Genomic DNA, 22,191 nt, shown 5'->3' with positions numbered 1-22,191 from the left:
TAGTCTACAGTACCTCCACCCAGTAGTCTACAGTACCCACACCCAGTAGTCTACAGTACCTCCACCCAGTAGTCTACAGTACCCCCACCCAGTAGTCTACAGTACCTCCACCCAGTAGTCTACAGTACCTCCACCCAGTAGTCTACAGTACCCCCACCCAGAAGTAAACAGTACCCCCACCCAGTAGTCTACAGTACCTCCACCCAGTAGGCTATGCCTGTCACACATTCCCACCTATCCGCCTCACTTAAATACGTCTGGCCACAGGCTAGCAGTGCCCTCAGTACCATTTAATGTCCCTGGCTCACTTCATCTGTACCACATTTTATTTAGCTGTCTTGCTGATAGCTTCCTTTTCTGAGTGCCAGCCCAGTGGTAGGAATGTGTGTGTGTGTGTGTGTGTGTGTGTGTGTGTGTGTGTGTGTGTGTGTGTGTGTGTGTGTGTGTGTGTGTGTGTGTGTGTGTGTGTGTGTGTGTGTGTGTGTGTGTGTGTGTGTGTGTGTGTGTGTGTGTGTGTGTATGTGTGTGTGTGTGTGTGTGTGTGTGTGTTTGCCTGTGCCTGCGCGTGTGTCCATTTTTTCATATTCCTCCTCCATCTGGGGAAGTCATTAGCACCAATGTCTTCGGTACCAGCCTAACAGTAAACTTAATGAAATCAGCAGAACGTGAATCATAGGATATATGTTTATTATACACTGGGCTGAACTACTGTGGCTCTAATGGGACTGCAACCCGACTGCAACCACAGGATGGTATGAGTGGATGCTCTGGGCAAAGCTGTCCCAAAACATTGCCCAATGGGACCCAGAGGAATGGCTATGTATTTGAATCATTCCATTCTATGGGCATGGTCTCAACTTGAGGTGCATGCATAACATAACTCTCGTTGATATCCACTGTAGGCATCCGAATTGACGGCTCTATGTACTGTAGATCTATGTATCTGCTAGATATGATTCAACCTTTAAATAAGTCTGGTAATGTGACAGATCATGTAGACAGTCAAAGACTCCATCCTGGTTACATTGAACATGCCATCGTAAAACAACCCTGACATCATTGCGCCCCATCGTGAAAACAGTAGTACCAAGACATAATTTCTCACACGTGAGCCAAAAAGGGGATTTTGGAGTTTAGAAGAGTTTACTAAATTATCCAACAGAAATGACAAACTGTGATGCTATGACTGTAGTATTACTGTAGTGTACAATAACCAATCATTGCACTTTAGTTTCCATACACAGATAATTCCACAGATAAACCCAGAGGGAAACTGTGATCCAGTTGTTCTGACTGATTTGTTTACATTGAAGAGGATGGAGGTTTTAACAATGTAGACCTATAAAACCTGCACATGACTGAATGAGTACATCAATTAAATTACAGATTCATAAACCTTAACGTCTTCCGTTCCGCAACTAGACAATTTGTTGTGGCCCTAGTGGTATGCAGCTCTTAAGAATCTGAGGCCACAATTTGATGCATGCCATCACTTCCTAGCATTGTGGATTTGTTTACCCTTGTGAAAATCACCTGACATGGATACGGTTACAGCCCAGTAATTATTGGAGATTAACCGTGATGAGGGACCTATATATTTTGCGTAAGGGACGGATGAGACGTATATGGGTGTCACGAATCCCACCGAAGGCGGTTCCCCTTCCTGTTCGGGCGGTGCTCTGCGGTCGTCGTCACCGGTCTACTAGCGGCCACCGATCCCTTTTTCCCTTTTTGGTTGGTTGGGTCTGATTGTTTTCACCCGTTCCTTGTTGAGGTTTGATGAGGAGCTATTTAAGCTGGTAATGCCAGCTTGCTGTTGTGCAGGCTTGTTTCTCCTGTGTAGTGTTGGTGGATGTGTTATTTTGCTTTTACGCAGCACTGTAGTGGGTCCTGTTTTGGCCCGGTCTGGTTTTGCGCATAGTGTTTTGGCGTGACCTTATTTTCAGTCCTGCATTAAACTGCATTCGTCCTACCCTCTGCTCTTTGCGCCTGATTTCTGCACCCACGCGTTACAATGGGCATATGGCAGACTAATCAGAACCAGTCACGGAGGAGGGTTAAATGATTTTGAGGGTTCTCAGTTTGAAGAAAAAAGGCTGATTTGTACACACCAGATAAAAGCAGGATTACAGTGTAAAAGAGGTTTCCTTTGATTACTCATAAATGAAGACAGTCCATACTACAAGGACTCCACACATTTTCCACACACTCTGTGGTTAGGGTAGTACACTGGATCTTGTTAAAAGAGTGACCCTGGCTTTAATTGTTCAGAGTAATTTGGCTCAAAATGGTTTTACTTTAAATTGGTGGTGAGTAAGCCTGTTTCAGGGAGTGTTTTTTAGAGGATTGGGGATTAGGAAGTTTTACAATGGGACTTTATACTATTTTGGTGGACCTGTTTTCAGGACAAAACTCTTGCTTCAATACCACTAAGCATCCAAGTTGCCAGTCATTTATAATTAGCTTATTGGGGCTTTTTTGGAAAACTCACACAATTAAAATTCATAGGATGGCAGACACCCAGAAATGACAAGGTGCAGAGCTAAATTACTATTATCAATTGGATGGGAAAACTTCACACTTGAAACTATAACAGGGTTTTAAATAAATGATTTACTACAGTACTGTTGACAGTCGCCACATTCCAGGCATTCTGTTTTGACTAACAACTGAATCTATATCACTTAACATCTGAAAAGCACAATGATATCACAGAGTCCTCGAAGACTAGAGATTGCCTCGAAATATACATCTACTACCTAGTGAACCGTTGACTAGGTCTTCAATTGGTAGCATAGTACCTTCAGAGATGATGTGCCCTACACTCTTAGAAAAAAGGTGCTATCTAGAACCCAAAAGGGTTCTATAGAAGAACCCTGTTTGATTCCAGGTAGAACCCTTTTGGGTTCCATGTAGAACCCTTTCTACAGAAGGTTCTACATGCAACCAAAAATGATTCTACCTGGAACCAAAAATAGTTATCCTATGGGGACAGCCGAAAAACCCTTTTGGAACCCTTTTTTTTGTAAGTGTAGCATGGTCCCAGATCTGTTTATGCTGTCTTTTCAACTCCTATAGGCTATATGGTCATTGTTTGGAGTCAGGCCAAACGATTACCATATATGAGTAGGCAAGAGGGCACAAACAGATCTGGGACCAGGCTAGCTGTACCCCCCTTTCAGGTGCTACCGTACTTAATGAACTACACACCTGTTATGTTACACGGTTCAATTTCAGCTGCCAAGGACTCCATTCTGCATGCCATAAGTCAGTATTTAAGTTCCATGGTATAGGACTAGTTTTATATAAGTCTATGGTAAAGCTTTGCCATGCCTATATAAAGCACTAATTGGTTCTTGATATGTTCCATGGTTTTATTAAACCCAACCACCCACTTATAAATTCTTTATGATGGATTGACTTGAACACAAAGTAATTACTTCCATGTGTGGGAGATCAACTATAGTCAAAGATTCAGTCATTAATTAGGACATTTATGAAGAGGACAAGAAGATAAACTATGTAACTATTGGTTTCCTAGACGGACAGACATACAGATGCACACACACACACACACAATATTTTTCTCAGCTAATCGCCAGCAATGAAATCCCATACTATCTATTCCTCGACAGTTTCCTATTCGTTGCCATGTGGACGTATCTGTGCCTTGTTGTCATGCATGTGATATTGAATCCTCCCTCACTCAGTCTTTCCACTAGCTGTGTGTGCCTGTGGCGTCTGCTTTCTTAGGATGGCCACACCACAGTACAGTCTGGTGACATACATACAGCACAGCACGCAAGCAGAACATCACGAACTGTCATTTTCTAAACGCAGACGTGGCAAGACTGGATAAAAAACTCTATAGGACTCTCAAAGTTGAGTCTATAGGACCTTCTCAATAGTACACGTGAAAGATGACTTCACATGAACAGACACAATAACATTTTTTAAGTTGTCTACTGTTTCCCAATCACCGCTTGAGCTTGGGGTGAGAAATCAACAAAAAAGGTGGTAACTGCTGTCTGTATGAACCCAAATGCAGGAACTCAGTGTCCTCAAGCCAAGAGAGGAGAGATACCTACCTGCTACTACCTCTACCACCCAGTCATGGGCCAAGAGAGGAGAGATACCTACCTGCTACTACCTCTACCACCCAGTCATGGGCCAAGAGAGGAGAGATACCTACCTGCTACTACCTCTACCACCCAGTCATGGGCCAAGAGAGGAGAGATACCTACCTGCTACTACCTCTACCACCCAGTCATGGGTTGCTGATGAGTGATGAGGATGGATGAAGGTGTTGTAGCGTGTCATACAGACTGTCTGTGTAAAATGAACCTCCAAAACTCATCTGCCTTCATTCCTGCCTGTGTCTCACCTCTGCCTGCTCCTGGAATGACAGCTACCAGCCCTGTCATCTTTTAAAGATCCACCACACTCACCTCTGCCTGCTCCTGGAATGACAGCTACCAGCCCTGTCATCTTTTAAAGATCCACCACACTCACCTCTGCCTGCTCCTGGAACGACAGCTACCAGCCCTGTCATCTTTTAAAGATCCACCACACTCACCTCTGCCTGCTCCTGGAATGACAGCTACCAGCCCTGTCATCTTTTAAAGATCCACCACACTCACCTCCGCCTGCTCCTGGAATGACAGCTACCAGCCCTGTCATCTTTTAAAGATCCACCACACTCACCTCTGCCTGCTCCTGGAATGACAGCTACCAGCCCTGTCATCTTTTAAAGATCCACCACACTCACCTCCGCCTGCTCCTGGAATGACAGCTACCAGCCCTGTCATCTTTTAAAGATCCACCACACTCACCTCTGCCTGCTCCTGGAACGACAGCTACCAGCCCTGTCATCTTTTAAAGATCCACCACACTCATCTCTGCGTTCACACGCAGGGGAAGCATCTCAGACAAATTAAATGGTAACTGATACCTTTCTTGTGTGACTGAGTGGGTGAGTGTCAGTATTTGGTAATGTTAACTTGGGGCTTATTTTTGTGTAGAAATGCAAAAGCTATACCCCACAGCAGAATTGCTTTTGTTTCCCCACTCAAAAGAAAGAATTATGTGTTTTCTTTTCACAATGGGATTCCCTTTCTTCAAAGAGCGACTTCACTCTTTGGCTCACTTTTACCCCCCTGGCTTGATGCCCTGCAATGAATGACATCATTGTTACTGTCAGTGTGTGAGTGTTGGGTTGGTTTGAAGACACGCTGTGGTCTGACTGCAGGTAATCCACTCCCTGAGGCCTGAGAAGTGTACCTTCTCAGGCCTCTCGCTCGATGACAACATGCCATTTCACTGTGCTGAATGCTAAGCCATGGCTCCACACTCGGCTTTGAACTCATTGTTCAAGCCTAATAGAGGAGACTAGAGGATAATACCCACAGACACACATATAAGCTAAGATGATGATAATCATATCTCGTAAAAAGGAGCACCTGTAGCCACACAAAGCGTACAGATGCATATGCTATAACCAATCATAGTTCACCAGACTGTATCATAGACGATAGTTGGGAACAGTTACAGCTAGTGAGATTCTTATTAAAACGGAACCTTTCATAGTTGCTATGATGATGAACAAGTTGGACATAACCCTAGTCCCCTGGAGGCTGCTGGGACATATAGTTGTGAGACTGGGTGATAGAATGCCTCTGAGGTGTGGGATGAAGAAGGTGTATACTACACACAGACTCAGGTTACAGGGAGAGACAGGCCTGGGACAAGCCAGGTTGAGACTGTGATTGATCCTGATAGCAGAGGCCTGTGGGAGAAGTGTAATTCTACCTGGAACAGATGTTTAACACCCCTGGAAGAATGTGGTTACGGAGAGGGCAGAGCTGGCAGACCCACACGGCCCTTATTTACCGCCATCATGGACAACGGTTGAGCCGCACAGAGCGAGCCAGTTACAGATAAGAGGATACATTTGACTGTGGATTTGAGAAACTGAGAAATGACGGACTGTAATCAAGTCAGGCAGAATTTACACAAGCCTGAAAATCTGGAGTCCTTTCCTGGAAAGAAGCTAAATGAAAAATACTTGTTTGATCCTATGACAAGAAACATTCCAGTTGAGAGTTGTTGCAGGTTGAAAGAAATCATACCATTTTCACACTACCGTGCCGACCCGATATCAATATCAACTAGCCACTATGGTGGACACATAACCAGGCAAGCTCAGTACAGAAGAGCTCAGGTTAGTTTGACTCAGTTATGTGAAAAGCCCTTTAGTCTGTTCCTCTTCAAAAGATAGAGATTCAAGTGGAGATGGAAGGTGACAAGGGGTTACCTCAGGCCTGAAGTCTGATACTCTGATCACCTCAAAAAAAAACACAGGTGTAATATGCTGTCTCATAAAGCCAGTGGATGAAGATAGTCTCCTCTCCACTGTTATAATGGGATAACATGCAGCAGGCCCACAACACAACTAGAGCAAAAACCTCCCTAAAAACTCTCTCAATAAGTCACGTCTCAAACATCACTCATCTGTGACACTGCAGTGGAGACTCAATTTCATCTGTGAAATGTGTGAGATTATAAAAGGCACGCCAATATAAATTAACATTTACAACAACTGTAAATGTTTAACGTGACTACTTATTCAGGCTGCTTTGGCTTTGAAGAGGATTGGACCTGTAAGAGAAAATCCCCAGATTTGTTCCCCTATTCATAGTAGAGTAGACAGGAGTTCAAAATGCCATGGGCAATGTTCCTCACAAACAGGAGAAAAATAGAAGATTTTTAAGACGGACATTCTAACTGTGAACACAGTGATGTGCTGTGACGGAGGCTGTTGCCTAGACCAGAAAACAACAATTGGTCAGGTTAAGATTAAGATCAGTACCTGGCCCACTTGTTGAGCATCTGATTTTGTGAAATCTACTGGACCAGAAATTCAAAACAAGACTTCAAGTTTTGTATCTATCATATTTCCCATTTTCTCAATACATTTTTTTAGTCCAGTAGGCTACATTGTAATTGTGTATTAGAATCTTTGAGTAAGCACTGCCCTCTGCTGGTTTCAGAACTGCAACAATGTACTTGATCAGTGTGGCCATTCTGCATGAAACAGGCCTACCTAATGACTCCAGTGTAATTCCATACATTTCATCCAGCTCTCTGCTCTGATTAAAAGCAAATTACAGGAATGAACAATAAAATACAGATTTTAATAGAGTTTGCTTATCATCTGTCAAAGTCTGCCAACTTTAAAAGTCATGCTGACAACATCATCTATGCCAGCATGTAGTTCATCGTGCACCTGCACAGCGGATACACCCTTGGGAGTCCCAGTGAGAATCAGATCCCCCTCTTCTAGGGTGATGATCTCACTGATGTAGCTGATGAGAAAGGGAATGGAGAAGATCATCTGAGAGGTGCAGCCATTCTGGCGCATCTGGCCGTTCACTTCGAGCCAGATCTTCACGTTTCCCGGGTCAGGTATTCGCTCTTTGGGGATGAATTCACTGACGGGACAAGATGTGTTGAACGCTTTGGCCAGAGTCCACGGAAGACCTTTAGACTTACAGTCATCCTGGACGTCCCGAGCTGTCATATCCAAGCACAGGGCGTACCCTGCGACGTGTTGCATCGCGGAGGATTGGGGGATAGCGGTGCCCCCTTTCCCGATGACCACCCCCAACTCGATTTCATGGTGTACACTGTTGGAGTATTTGGGAATGAGGATAGGTGAGCCCTCTGTAAGATATGCAGATGGAGTTTTCAGGAACAACACGGGCTCTGTTGGGACGGCGTTATTCAGCTCCTTTGCATGGTCGGCGTAGTTCCTCCCAACACAGATGATTTTCTTTCCCCACTCCCAAAATCGAGATACATTTCGTGCAGTCATTGTAAAGAAATCTTATCAAGTCTACAGCTGCTCCGAAGCAGTTCTTACCATCAAAACGACCTTTGCCCACTGCAGCTTCCTAAACCTGTGAAACGTACGGTATCCCAGAGTGGACAAAAAATGTGACGTGTTACATAATAAAAGTTCATTCAGAAATATGAGATATTTCGATACGAAGGAAATGCATTATATAAATATTACAATGAAGCTAAATTAGTGCATATATATTACAAACTCAACCCTGATTACAAATATGACGTCGTAAGGTTCCGTGGGTTCGCTTTCTCCAGCCTATCAGCTGATATGCACGAGCTACTCCCCCGCATTCGATTGGCGTATCTGTGGAGGTCAACGTTAAAGAAGGCGGAACTCTTCTTTAAACCAAACTTGTCTGGTTCCTGTACATACGATTGTGATATTAGCGAACAGCTACAGTGTTGCTTGCTATGTTTTACAGGTCACTGGTAGCGAGTGCCTGCACTCTTGGCGTTCTTGGAGCCGCTGCAACGTATAAAATTGGTATGTTTCGCTCACGTCCCGATCTTTCAGGTTCTTTCCACAGCTACATAACAACCCTGAACGTTTCTAAACGAACTGTCACTGATGACACGCTAGCGTTCATATTTGTAATTTGCACAGCATAGTCAAATGCTAGCTAGCTACTGTCAAAGCAGCCATATCTTTGAAGCAGCTGTTCCGAGCTAGCTAACTGGTGTTGATTAGCAAGCCTCTGCTGTTGCATCATCCCCTTGTCTGGCATTTCCTCTTACAGTTCTCTCACACACAGACTGAACTGAAGGCTTAGCTACTATGCATAGAATGTGGCAGCATCGAAATATTTGCAAACCATTGGATTCCAGTTATTTTTATTTATTATTCTGATCTTACTCCATAGTACTTTGGCTTTGTGCTCTCTGGCTTACTTGTTTACTTTCATGTGAATGACAGCTTGAATAAATTGACAACAAGCTCTCTCTGACAGGATTACAATAGCTAAACTTTACTTGGCTGTTCTCCAAGAACCACGTAGCCCTGGTGTACATTGTAAGCACGTTTACCTTCTGTTTGCCCTGTATGTGAACTGTATTTTTCCACGATAATGGATTGGTTAATATTATGTCAACTATTTATATTTTTACGATGACAAATTGGTTAGTGAGTTCTGTTATGTCTAATGTGATAAATTGTAAATATTGTGTAGCCCCTGCGCACGTCCAAGCAGCCCTTCTACACCAGGAAGCTCCTGATATCCCGATAAGGAAGTCTTTACTGGTGGCGCAGAGCGACATGAAGGTAGAACTGCTGCCAGCCCTCACTGACAACTATATGTACCTTCTCATTGATGAGGAGTCAAAGGAAGCTGCCATCATAGACCCAGTTGAACCAGTGAAGGTATGAAATATAGCCTGCTGTAGGTTAGTTTTGATGGATCAACAGTAGGATATTATGTATATACATTTTCTAATCATTTGATTGTCTCTTCAGGTTGTAGAAGCTATCAGAAAGCACGGTGTGAGACTTACGACAGTTCTGACCACCCATCACCATTGGTAAGTCAAGTTGTCAATCATTGTTTTGAATATCGCTCAGTGCAAATGACTCAGCAAAATTACCATTGTGAGCAGTCCAATAACACTGAGATTAGATATACCGACATTATAGGATTTCTATGTACCATGTGTTGTCTCCTCCTCTCTACAGGGACCATGCGGGAGGCAATGAGAAGATGGTGAGGCTGGTGCCTGGTCTCACTGTATACGGAGGAGATGACCGGGTGGATGCCCTCACTAAGAAAGTCAAACACTCCAACACGTTCAAAGTAAGGCCTTATAGCTGAGTTACTACCAGCAGAATAACCTATGTAATAACCATAACAAGCACCTGTCTATTTCATTGCCAGGTTGGTTCACTTACAGTCAAGTGTTTGTTTACGCCATGCCACACCACTGGCCACATTTGCTACCTTGTGACCAAAGACAATAGCACTGAGCCTCCAGCTGTCTTCACAGGTAAGCTACCGGTATCTTTCCAATTTGACTGTATCACCTACTGTAATAGAGAGCAATAGTAATGACATGTTGGCTAAAGCCCATGGGAAATTAATAGGGGTTTTGGATAAAAGCCGAAAATAACAACTGTGGTAAACAGTCTTAGGAGATCTTATATGTTTTGTTCTATGAGATGATCTATATCAGCTGATGTCCCTTTGTGAATTTTGAAGCATTTAGTAATCAAAACAGCACATAAAGGCTTCATAATTCATAAAGGTCATGTTAGCAGACTGATATTCTCATAGAACAAAACGTATAAGATCTCCTAAGCCTGTGTTAACCTCAGACCTTATTTTCGGCGTTTATCCCAAAACCCCATTCTTTCCCAACTGGTTCGTTCAGCCATTCCTGAGGTACACTACATGACCAAAAGTATGTGGACACCTGCTCATCGAACATCTCTTTCCAAAATCATGCGCATCAATATGGAGTTGGTCCCCCTTTTGTTGCTATAACAGCCTCCACTCTTCTGGGAAGGCTTTCCACTAGATGTTGGAACATTGCTGCGGGGACTTGCTTCCATTTAGCCACGGCGTTAGTGAGGTCGGGAACTGATGTTAGGCGACGAGGCCGGCGTTCCAATTCATCCCAAAGGTGTTTGATGGGGTTGAGGTCAGGGCTCTGCAGGCCAGTCAAGTTCTTCGACACCGATCTTGACAAACGATTTCTGTATGGACCTCTTTGTGCACGGGGGCATTGTCATGCTGGAACAGGAAAGGGCCTTTCCCAAACTGTTGCTACAAAGTTGGAAGCGTTGAATCGTCTAGAATGTCATTGTATGCTGTAGTGTTACGATTTCCCTTCACTGGAACTAAGGGGCCTAGCCTGAACCATGAGAAACAGCCCCACACCATTATTTCTCTTCCACCAAACTTTACAGTTGGCACTATGCATTGGGGCAGGTAGCGTTCTCCTGTTATCCGCCAAACCCAGATGTGTCCGTCGAACTGCCAGATGGTGAAGAGTGATTCATCACTCCAGAGAACGCGTTTCCACGACTCCAGAGTCCAATGGTGACGAGCTTTACACCACTCCAGCTGATGCTTGGCATTGCAAATGGTGATCTTAGGCTTGTGTGTGGCTGTTAGGCCATGGAAACCCATTCATGAAGCACCTGACAAACGGTTCTTGTGCTGACGTTGCTTCCAGAGGCAGTTAAGAACTTGGTAGTGAGTGTTGCAACCGAGGTTAGACGATTTTTATGTGCTTCAGCACTCTGGTCCTGTTCCATGAGCTTGTGACCTACCACTTCGCGGCTGAGCCATTGTTGCTCCTGGACGTTTCCACTTCACAATAACAGCACTTACAGTTGACTGGGGCAGCACTAGCAGGGCAGAAATTTGACAAACTGACTTGTTGGAAAGGTGGCATCCTGTGACGGTGCCACGTTGAAAGTCACTGACCTCTTCAGTAAGTCCATTCTACTGCCAATGTTTGTCTATGGAGATTGCATGGCTGTGTGCTCAATGTTTTACATTTTTTTATATACACCTGTCAGCAACGGGTGTGGCTGAAATAGCCAAATCCACTAATTTGGAGGGGTGTCCACATACTTTTCTGTGTGTGTGTGTGTGTGTGTGTGTGTGTGTGTGTGTGTGTGTGTGTGTGTGTGAGACTCATTTCTGTTTGTTTTTTTTAAAGCTAGGAGAACGCTATTGAAGTCTGAATAGACTCGTCGTAATACAGTTCCAGTCACAGGGGACTTCAATCTCTTAAACAGTTCTGATCATTAAACATGAGTTACCTAAGAGTAAACCTACAGTAGTTATCTATGTATTATTAAATCAGCAGATTTTCATGGATGCCCTTTGACAAAAAATAAAATAAAATAAAAAAATGCATAAAATGAAATGTATGCATTCACTACTGTAAGTCGCTCTGGATAAGAGCGTCTGCTAAATGACTAAAATGTAAATGACACTTGTTATCTTCCTGTTTAGGGGACACACTGTTTGTTGCTGGCTGTGGGAAGTTTTTTGAGGGTACAGCTGAACAGATGTACAGGGCATTGATAGACGTGCTGGGACGTCTGCCCCCTGAAACAGTAAATATACCGCTATCGCGCGGTGTTAAAAATCAACTTCTAGATATAACTTTCTTTACATGTAATGACAGCTAATGGATTAACACTATTCAGTGTCTGTCTTTATAGGTTAGAAAAGGTCAGTTACTATTACATTATATGGGACCAAGCACGTGTCCTGACAAACTCTGTGGTGTTAACACGACAAAGTTTATCAGCACACGTCCTTGGTCACGCAGCAGATGGGAACAATAGTGTTGTTTGTGTTCCAGCGTGTTTACTGTGGTCATGAGTACACCGTCAACAATCTGAAGTTCGCTCAACATGTGGAGCCTGACAACGAGGTCATCAAGAAAAAACTAGCATGGGCAAAGGTATATCTTGATACATTTCATTAAAGGCCCAGTGCAGTCAAAAACATGGTTTCCCTGGGTTTTATATACATTTCCTCACTGAGGTTGGAATAATGTGAAATTGTAAAAAATTATGATTAATGCCCTTAGTGTAAGAGCTGCTTTTAAAAGATTGTCTGAAATTTCTGCTGTTTTTGGTAGGATGGAGTTTTGGCCTTCCATGGTGAAATCACCATGCGGTAAATTAGTTAATAGACCAATAAGAAAGGGTTCCAAACCTCTCTGCCAATAACAACAAATGTTCAGTTTTCCCCTCCCACTCAGACCACTCCAAGACAGTCATAGCTAAATATTTAGAAATGTCCCTTTTGCTAAGAAGCTATTTTTGACCATTGTTGTCAATTAAAATTACAGTAATTGACTTAATTGTTACCCAGAAATTATATTGAGATACACAGCTGCATTGGACATTTTTTGTGTGTGTGAACACATGGCGATCTTTAATGTAATCAAGACAATGTATAATCTGCTTTTTATTAAATCCGTAGGAGAAGGTCCTTAATGGAGAACCCACCATCCCCTCCACTGTGGCTGAAGAATTCAAATTCAACCCCTTTATGAGAGTGAAGTAAGGACAACTGATGATTCAGCCATTTGTATAAAGCACTCGCTCAAGTGGGCACAAGCAGCACTGATCTCTTATACGAGCATCAGACAATCCACAAGTGCCCCCTGAGCTTTGTGTCATAGAGGAATGCAGGGAAGATGAGGGAGAGGATTTTAGCATGGAAATGAAAGTGCCAATGCTCACTCTGTATGTAGGGAAATAATTAAAGTGACATTCTTTCCTTTCTATTCCAGAGAGAAGTCTGTGCAAGAACATGCTGGGCAGAATGACCCTGTTGAAACCATGAGGAGTCTCCGTAAGGAGAAAGATGGCTTCCGGGTCCCCAAGGAGTGACTGCAGAATGGAGTCTAGTGAAATCCGTTCCACTACATGCGTAACAGTGCACTGCGACATGTTACTAACAACTATGGCAAAATATTTCCTATGTTTCATTCACTACATAAAATACTGTATTTACTTAATTTCAACCTTCTGTACATTAGCTTGTAGACCTAATGCAAGCATCAAGCAAAACAAAATATTGTAGTCTTGTCACAAGGAAGACTGGCGATTGTGTATAAACTGGATTTACAGAATAAAATTTGATCTGTATTGCAAAAGATTGATTTAAGAATCTTGACTTGAATAAAGTTTTAATTTAGCTTTTAATCAGGTTTGATTACTGAAATGTACAGTTTGATGTAGAGTGAATACAGTATTGATATTCTGTAATGTGTAAAATATTTTAATAAACCCCCAACAATGCTCATCTGCAGAAGCAAAACAGAACTATAGAAAGCAGGGAGAAGCTTGAATAAGTAGATGTGTCTTAATGTGCAATGTTTGTAAATGACTTTTTGTCTCTGTATAAAGTTTTCTTATCAAGTGTTTTATTACTTTAATATGGTATATTCACTCAAGACAATATTTCAGAGGTTTGTGTATAGTCCCTTTAGAGAAGCCAGAGCTACTTTAGTGTGACTGTTGGACATATAGAAAATCAAGACTGAAGCGCTTCCAAACATCTCTCATACTATAGAGAATAAGACCACTTATGCTCGTTGTTAATCAAAAGCTCCATGTATGTGTATATATATATATACACACATCAGGATTTTTTGAGTGCCGATGTGAAGTTCGTGATGCATAGGTTTTATTAAAAGCTCCAATGTCTCACAGAAAAAGCAATAAAGCAGATGTATTCTATTGTTGGCCTAACATTTCATTTCATATTTGTGAGATTCATATCCCTAATGACTATTACCCGCTTGCAGATTTCTTGGTAAAACGGTGATGTTTGCTTGACATTCTGTATTAACATTTCACCACACATCTATAACAAAAGAGCTGCTAAACATTTTAATATATAAGCAATATATTTTGACATATTGCTAATATTACTTAGTCCATATTAAATGGTTTAACCTAGCTGCTTAACTGACAGAGCATACTGTATGAAGGTGTGTGCTTCTTGTTCTCACCATGCCATACAACGGAAGAAAACACTGAAAATAATGTAAATATTTAAAGTGTATGCTCATTTCTACAGCTAAAACTGTTCCTTTGTATCAAGTAAAGCGTGTCAGTATGTATATCAATGACTGCTGGTACATGGAGAATAACGTACTTGAAAGTTACACTAATGTAACATTTTAATATGCAAAATATGGATCATAGCGTTTCATTATAAATAAGGCAGAGATGATATACATTTAAACTAAAATATTTGTTTAGAATTCCATCAGAAAACATTTCAAGAGTACAACAAATACTTTTCAGTGCATACAAGTGAAATAACAGAATGTACTGCTGTATTCATAATTAGTGCACACTTAAATGTAGTAATAATTATCCAACAACATTATTCCCAGTGGTCTGGTATGAATTAGCTTGTGCGTATAGAATCTATAGCCTGAATGTATACAGGCTTTATGTTGGTATAAATAAATGACAGGCCACCACAGTAATTAAGCACTTGGCGATAATGCTCTATTTGACCTGACAGACAGTCCTTTAAGCACAGACAGAAGGATAGATAACAGAGGAATGGATAGACAGAGAAAAGAGATGAGGGGTCCTTAAAAGCAGAGGGAGGAGAGAGACACAAAAGAGACGAAAGGAAAGTGCTAAATTCAGTCATCCAGTAAAGATAGAGCATAAACATTGACCCAAGGTCAAGTTTTGTTAATTCACTCAATGGTTCAAATAATCCTAGAATAGGGATGCATCTCAATAGACAAAATAGATGTCCTATCATGCCTTTTTCTTTATTTCTACTGATATTAAAGAACTAGACAGGTGACAGAAAATACCCAACAAGAACCGGCCATGTTGCTTCCACCTAACCTGTGTTAAACTCAATGGAGATGAAACAGAGGAGGCTACTTTAGACTATTGAGATACACCCTGACACTTGAGGACAGACCATCCACTTACAGAAACCCTTCAACATCTTTTCACCCTCTTCTTCACCATTTGACAAGGAGTCCGTTGGTGGCCTTCTCCACTGCATGGTATTGTGTGTGCAGCAGCTCCCTGGCTCTCTCCTCTCCTACACTCTGTAGCCAGGACTGGTACAGCTCTGCCACGCGCTGGTCCTCCTCTGGCACTAGAGGGCGCTCCTCCCTGTACAGATCCTCCACCTGCTGCAGCAACTCCTTGTTGTTCTGCTCTGGTAAGGGCTTCACCTGGCCTCCCCCATTCAGACAACCTGTATACACACACAGTGAGGAAACACAACACACAACTGGTTTTACAAGTTCACTTTTTATTTTTATTTTTATTTAACCTTTATTTAACCAGGAAGGGCTCATTGAGATTTAAAATCTCTTTTTCAAGACCGTCCTGGCCAAGATAGGCAGCGCCAAGTCATTACAAAAATTACAGACAAACAACATGAAAAACTACAAGTAATCTAGTAAAAACCATAGAATTCACAAGAGTATAACAAAATCAAAAACAGCAAATTAAAAACATTGACAGGTCAGGGAATCAGACTCAAGACCATTCATCAGTGATTTAAAAATACCAATCGGGACAAGTTCTTCCAGTTTAAAAGTATTTTGTAAGGCGTTCCAAGACGATGGCGCAGAGTACATAAAAGCCCTTTTACCAAATTCAGTTCGGACATTTGGAACAGTTAGTAGGATAAAGTCCAGCGAACGAAGAGAGCACCCACCACATTTCTGAACAATAAAAATGCCCAAATAAAAAGGTAGTAAACTCAAAATGGCTTTGTAAATAAAAGTATACCAGTGAGTGAGCCTACGAGTGACTAGAGAAGGCCAGCCAACCCTGGTATACAAAGTGCAGTGGTGCGTGAGGGTTTTGCAGTTTAAAATAAATCTCAAAGTGCCATGGTAAAGGGTGTCAATTGATCTCAAACACTGAGCGGAAGCATTCATATATAAAACATCCCCATAGTCTAGTAAAGGCATAAATGTAGCTGATACTAGCCTCCTTCTGGCTTCAAAAGAAAAACAAGCCTTATTCCTAAAATAAAATCCTAATTTCAGCTTCAATTTTTTTGTAAGTCAACTTTGACTTGAACCAAAAAAATGCCATTACATACAGGAACCATTCCTCAGGGGAATTCATGCAGTGTGCTTTCTAATACTAGCTGCTTCCTGTGGTAGCTTCTGTGCAAATGTAGAATAGAGACTTCAACCATAGCAGTAAATAAATAAATAAATAAATGGACAAGACATTATAATTTAATTCCACCCTCTTGAATGTGGGAAGAAAAAAAACATGCATTTGTATATAGTATCTTGTGTTTATATTAAACACAAATGTAAACCAACAAACAAAGCCTCCTCTTTCCTCACCTGACGGACAGGCCATGACCTCTACGAAGTGGTAGGATGACTTTCCCCTCTTGAGTTTCTGCACCAGGTTCTGGATGTTGCGGAAACCGTAGGTTGCGGCAAAACGCAGCACGACCACACCGTCCCTTTCCAGGGTCACCTCCTGGAAGTCCTTGTTCCTAAAGGGGACAGGTTAATCAGGGTTGTGTTCATTAGGCACCAAATGCAAGAAATCAGACAAACAGGGAAGGACTACTTGGATTTGTCCAATCAGAAACCCCTGTTTCTTAAACGTGCTCTAATCTCAGGGTTATTCTTCTCAACAAATCTATACTTCCATGGCTGACAGGAAGCAGAGACAGACTTCCCTGCACATCTCATGGAAATGAAGAGAGACTGAGTATTTTGCCTGCACTATTTCACAGTTGACACAACTAAGTGAAAGCTAACCAATTAGCAGAGGTGAGCTCCTAACAGGGCTTTAATACTGCAGGGCCCGACTGACTTACTTGAGTGTCTTGTAGGTGAGCTCCTTCACCTCCTCTCCAAACAGCTGTCTGGCAGCGTGTGTGAACACGTGATGGAGGTATCCTCCTGAACCGCTCCCTGCATGGCCCAGCAACTCATCACCACACACACTGCTGAACCTGCAGGGACACAAGTCCACACACACATCAGCAAGTGTGGAGTTCTCCTGACGCACACTGGACACACACACCTTCTGGAGTTCTCTTGACGCACACTGCACACACACACCTTCTGGAGTTCTCCTGACATACACTGCACACACACACCTTCTGGAGTTCTCCTGACGCACACTGCACACACACACCTTCTGGAGTTCTCCTGACACACACTGCACACACACACCTTCTGGAGTTCTCCTGACGCACACTGCACACACACACCTTCAGGAGTTCTCCTGACGCACACTGCACACACACACACCTTCTGGAGTTCTCCTGACGCACACTGCACACACACACCTTCTGGAGTTCTCCTGACGCACACTGCACACACACACCTTCAGGAGTTCTCCTGACGCACACTGCACACACACACCTTCTGGAGTTCTCCTGACACACAAGTATGTATTCATTTATATGTAAAAGATGAGGTTCAAACCCTTACATTGTATCTAATGGGGCTGGCTCCACATCACTGAGCAACACTTTCTCTTCCTCTAGCATCTTCAGAACTTCTCCTGTCATGAAATAAACAGAAACACACATCAGAAAATGTACATTTAAAAATGTGTTTCAAAATGGAAAACACACACAGACACACATACACACTTTGAATACTATCTGCCATAGTAGTTTAATGTCCTCCCTACCTGAAGTGATGACACAGTCCACCTCTCTGGTGTCAGCCTCCTCCAGGTAGAAGTCAGGCCTGGAGGCCTCCAGTTTCTTATCATAGCAGGGCATCACAGTCACATGGTAGATCTGCTGAGGGTTCAGGCCCTGCAACAACAACACACACCTGTCAGTCATATCCTTTAGAAGATCTCATCCTACTATACAGACATGATAGAATCATCATCCAAATCTATTAAACATTACTCTACATCTTTGATCTATATCACCTGACTCCATTTAGTCTATTCCATAACTAACATCTAGATATTTAACCCTGCAGTCTGCATCGCTGAATGTCAGACTCCTGCATCATCAGCTGGGGTCGGCTTCCGGTTCAGAACAATTATATTGCAGGTCAGAAACTTTTTAAATCAAGAAAACACATATTTTTTTTACAAACCCAGGAGCTTGTCTTTTTGCATTATGTGAATTCCATTCTGTGAGCGGTGAGGCAGACATAGAAGGCTACCAGCCACACACGCAGTTAAAGTGTGGAGCAGGGAACTGTCCATTATTTGTGTGGTGCAGAAACATTTTAATTTGTCCACATGCAGAGCTTATGTTCCCTTCCCCCACATAAGAATACATTGCCAATACATTGCCATTCCCTGGCTAGCCTATCTCATGCGAAAATGGCTAACGTAACAGGACAAATAAAGAAATTAAAAGTTATGATGGGGGAATACACAATCGTGGAAACAGGTGCTGCGTGAGTGAAATCCCCGCTTTGGAAGGATTTTGGACAAGGTCAACAACTCGGTAGATGGATGCACAGCCTGCAAAAAGTGCAAGCAGGTATTTGTTTACGATAATTCAGTTAATTATTAGTGAATGATTATGTAAATCAGGCTTTCGTACATTTAGACCATACGCAGGCCATATAACGTTTAAACCAGTGCTGCTGGTAAAAGTGTAGCCTAGTAAATAAATTACTCTGGGAAAGACATGCTCAGGTAGTTTAGTGACTTGTCAATCTTTTTTAAACCTTCCGCTTTGGGCTGGATGTGTCAATGTGTAGTATATATACGCATAATCTATGAGCAGAATTACTGTCTTACCTCAATTAACCACAAAATCCTTAGTTTAAAAGCGACTGTTTTCTGGAAGCTGTGTTGCGCCATTTTCCCTAACTTCCCCCCACATGGGCCAGCCCCCTAGCAATTCAAGTTCCAGCCAATGAGATTCAGCCCATCGCTATTTGAGTGACAACTAGCAAGAATCACACACAGCAGAACAAGAGAGAGAGCAATGACGTGGAGCACATATCTGCAAATATGTTATGTAGTACACCATTTTCGGGGACCAGTTTTAGCTCGTGGATGCTACTTTCAGAACTACTGGCTAAAAAGTATACAAAAGTACCAGAGAATCCCTTTAAGTTTCAATTAAATTATTTGATTATCTAAACAATATTGAATGTAAAGGTCTTGTTTCGTTATGTCGGCTATAGGCTTCATGAAGTAAGAAGGCTAATTGGAAGGCTTTTCAAAGCGATTTGAGTTGTCAATGTGCCGCATTGCATTGTGAAGAAAAAATATATATTGTTCTTAATTCATGTTGAATAGGCATGCAGACAAATTCATTCATGCAGGGAAGAAGAATATTAGCCTACTACACAGGAGTCACAAACACTAAATAAATAGATGTTATTTGGCGGGTTAACTGATCAGCTCGCGGAACAATTTTATGCGGCTCGGTCGGATTGCACAGAAAAATCTCTCTTAATGTCGGGTAGGCTCAGAATTTATGTGGCTGGAGCGGGGCGGGTGCGGCTCCAAAAAACAGACCCATGCAGGACTCTAGTGTCAATGAGCCCCTACCAACCTGCTGGCCAGCGAAGAAGCCCTTCACCAGAGAGCCCATCATCTGCTGTGGGGAGCGGGTGGAGCTGACGTAGGGCAGGATGAACTCTCCATGGGTTTTCTCTGCATAGCAGATCCAACCTGAAGACAACACAAGCCTGTATTATTACTGGACCTGAACACAAGCCTATATTATTAACGAATCTGAACACAAGCCTGTATTATCAATGAACCTGAACACAAGCCTGTATTATTAATTAACCTGAAGACAACACTGGTTGGTGGTTTCAACACTGGTTGGTGGTTTCTGAAGTTCTATTGGAAGGATTCTGGCCTGGAGATAATCAGGGGCTAGTTAAGGTGTTGAGGTATAACTGGTTACCTGGGCAGGCAGAGGCCAGCATGGGCAGGGCCTGCTTGTCTTGCTCCTTCCGATGGAACCGCTCCACAAACTCTCTCTGACTCTCCAACAGGCTGAAGGTCCTGCTGAAGCTGGTGTCAAACACGTGGTGAACCCCTGAAACACAACAGTCACACCAGTCAGTATATTTTATCTAAATATAATGTATCTCACTAATGTGTCAGATAAACCCATGTCCTATATTACACAGATACACAATGGTTTATCTTTTAACCTTTGCACTCACCCAGACCCTTGAAGAAGGCGGTCAGCCTCCTGCCTGCCTCACTGCTGCTCAGGCCGTAGCGTGCTGCCAGGGAGGCTCTGGACTGTGGGGACACAGACACCACCACCACCTTCTGCTCTGCTACACCTGCCTGCTGGGGAGATGAAGGGAGACTAGTTACACACAGGGGAGACAGATACAGACACCATCATCATCCCTAAACACGCTGGGTTGAGTATGACTGATGGGTCCTGTTTGTGGGTCTTCAGATGGATGACAACACACACACACAAACTACCTTGTTGTTGCGTAGCACCCTGTAGATCTCTTCATGACTCTGCTGTGTGATAAGGACACTCTCAGCTGAGGTGATGCAGCCACTGCAGGCCAGGCAGTCATTCAGAGTGATCTTAGCTTTCTCCAGCTTCTGCTTTCCACCATCCTGGAGACACAAAGAACAAGATGGAGTAATATTGTACTGTAGGTTAACAGTGAGAAAGAAAATGTGTCTCTCAAAAAGTAGCATCCGCTACTCAAATTAATTTGAAATCCCATAAGGCAGCCATATTGCTTTTACCGATCCTGTGTCTTCAGAACAAGTTCAGGTGAAGGCGAGATGAGAAGAGCAACAAGAGAGTTTTGAGATTCACCCTCAGTGAAGTAGGCTCATGCTAGTTGACATGTTAGTCAATGTAACATCACAGCTCCAGCTGTGATCACTATGTGGGAAACATTGAAGCATACGCACCTGTTTAACCTGGAAATAGCTCCCATCATCTTCTATTTGAATTTTAGCCACAGATCTGCCTTGCTTCTTCTCCACCTTGACTGGTTTCACACATTCCTAAGAAAGGAAAGGGGAGCAAGTAGCAATCAGTTTAGGGGGAGAAGTACAATCACAAACAATACTAGCTAGCTTAGTCACATCCAGGTGCTTACAGTACAAGGACCAATTAAATTAAAGTAAAAGGAACTAATGGTGTGTCTGTCTGATGACAGATAAAAGTGGACATCTTTAGCTAAGTTCTTCAACCTAGGAAGTTAACGTTAGCTAGTCAAATGAGTCACATGTCATTTCGATGACCTAGCTACTTAGCGAGAGAGCAAACCAACTAGGTAGTATAGGAGGCTAGAAGAAAACAACGTCTGAATCCATTCTAATGATCTCATTTCAGTCATTACAATGAGCCCGTCCTCCTAAAGCTCCCCCACCAGCGTCCGCTACTAGTTAACTAGGTTAAAAAAAGAACAAAAGCGCGTTCAATTGAAAACCACCATTGCTTCAATCAATTTACACAGCAATGCCAATAACGCAATATACGCATTTGGAAGTTGGACAGATAATACTCTATTTGACAGCTAGCCAGTACTTTAGAGGTTAGCTAACTACAGTAGCTAGCTAGCTAACGTTAACTAGCTATTGAGAATGGCGACCAATGGGTCGTTAACATTAAAATAACCACATTATACATATGCTAAAATTATGTAAAACGTGTTTAATAACCTGATTGTTGTATGGTTAAGTGTTATTTACCTGGGAAGGAGTGATAAAATCATCTAGATCTGTCAACTGCAAAACACCGCTAAATTGGGACACCATGTTTAGTGCTGCAGTAAAGCAGTTTGTGTTTACTTTGAGTGTCGTAAAAATGTTTCGTCAGAGAATGTGCTTCTCTCATAATACCAACC

General features: G+C 42.6%; 3 protein-coding genes across 5 annotated transcripts; 1 reads left to right on the top strand and 2 right to left on the bottom strand.

Annotated features, from left to right (window-relative positions):
* Window positions 1-6,934: 6,934 nt before the first annotated feature.
* On the bottom strand, window positions 6,935-8,154 carry LOC115205581 (acylpyruvase FAHD1, mitochondrial-like). Its single transcript, XM_029771720.1, has one exon. It carries the CDS (start codon window positions 7,871-7,873, stop codon window positions 7,217-7,219), a length of 657 nt encoding a protein of 218 aa, XP_029627580.1. The 5' UTR covers window positions 7,874-8,154; the 3' UTR covers window positions 6,935-7,216.
* Window positions 8,155-8,240: 86 nt separating this feature from the next.
* On the top strand, window positions 8,241-14,113 carry LOC115205567 (hydroxyacylglutathione hydrolase, mitochondrial). Of its 2 annotated transcripts, XM_029771708.1 has the most exons (10): window positions 8,285-8,392; window positions 8,856-8,917; window positions 9,075-9,265; window positions 9,359-9,423; window positions 9,575-9,692; window positions 9,774-9,882; window positions 11,865-11,968; window positions 12,220-12,321; window positions 12,849-12,928; window positions 13,162-14,113. In XM_029771708.1, the coding sequence occupies exons 3-10, from the start codon at window positions 9,161-9,163 to the stop codon at window positions 13,259-13,261; spliced, it is 783 nt and encodes a 260-aa protein (XP_029627568.1). In that variant the 5' UTR covers window positions 8,285-8,392; window positions 8,856-8,917; window positions 9,075-9,160; the 3' UTR covers window positions 13,262-14,113. The 2 variants fall into 2 exon arrangements, with proteins under 2 accessions (XP_029627561.1, XP_029627568.1); XM_029771701.1 differs by lacking the exon at window positions 8,856-8,917 and having other exon boundaries at window positions 8,241-8,392.
* Window positions 14,114-14,526: 413 nt separating this feature from the next.
* LOC115205558 (cytosolic Fe-S cluster assembly factor narfl) lies at window positions 14,527-22,144 on the bottom strand. Of its 2 annotated transcripts, none has more exons than XM_029771681.1 (11): window positions 22,037-22,144; window positions 21,251-21,346; window positions 20,801-20,944; window positions 20,524-20,656; window positions 20,259-20,393; window positions 19,899-20,017; window positions 18,050-18,179; window positions 17,845-17,917; window positions 17,223-17,360; window positions 16,735-16,892; window positions 14,527-15,617 (listed from the first exon to the last, which is right to left on the bottom strand). In XM_029771681.1, exons 1-11 carry the CDS (start codon window positions 22,100-22,102, stop codon window positions 15,376-15,378), a joined length of 1,434 nt encoding a protein of 477 aa, XP_029627541.1. In that variant the 5' UTR covers window positions 22,103-22,144; the 3' UTR covers window positions 14,527-15,375. The 2 variants fall into 2 exon arrangements, with proteins under 2 accessions (XP_029627541.1, XP_029627548.1); XM_029771688.1 differs by having other exon boundaries at window positions 20,524-20,653.
* Window positions 22,145-22,191: the final 47 nt, after the last annotated feature.

Source organism: Salmo trutta, chromosome 1, assembly GCF_901001165.1.
Source record: "Salmo trutta chromosome 1, fSalTru1.1, whole genome shotgun sequence".
Taxonomy (NCBI): domain Eukaryota; kingdom Metazoa; phylum Chordata; class Actinopteri; order Salmoniformes; family Salmonidae; genus Salmo; species Salmo trutta.
This window is presented reverse-complemented; position numbering and strand designations above follow the sequence as displayed.

Bases quoted from the DNA above. Each gene is read 5' to 3' on its own strand.
- LOC115205581 (XM_029771720.1), bottom strand. From the start codon at position 7,873: ATGACTGCACGAAATGTATCTCGATTTTGGGAGTGGGGAAAGAAAATC.
- LOC115205567 (XM_029771701.1), top strand. From the start codon at position 8,320: ATGTTTTACAGGTCACTGGTAGCGAGTGCCTGCACTCTTGGCGTTCTT. The intron at 9,424-9,574 runs GTAAGTCAAGTT...TCCTCTCTACAG, and splicing joins CTGACCACCCATCACCATTG to GGACCATGCGGGAGGCAATG. The intron at 12,929-13,161 runs GTAAGGACAACT...TTTCTATTCCAG, and splicing joins AACCCCTTTATGAGAGTGAA to AGAGAAGTCTGTGCAAGAAC.
- LOC115205558 (XM_029771681.1), bottom strand. From the start codon at position 22,102: ATGGTGTCCCAATTTAGCGGTGTTTTGCAGTTGACAGATCTAGATGAT. The intron at 20,394-20,523 runs GTGAGTGCAAAG...GTTGTGTTTCAG, and splicing joins CGCCTTCTTCAAGGGTCTGG to GGGTTCACCACGTGTTTGAC. The intron at 18,180-19,898 runs GTTGGTAGGGGC...TTGTTGTTGCAG, and splicing joins GCTTCTTCGCTGGCCAGCAG to GGCCTGAACCCTCAGCAGAT.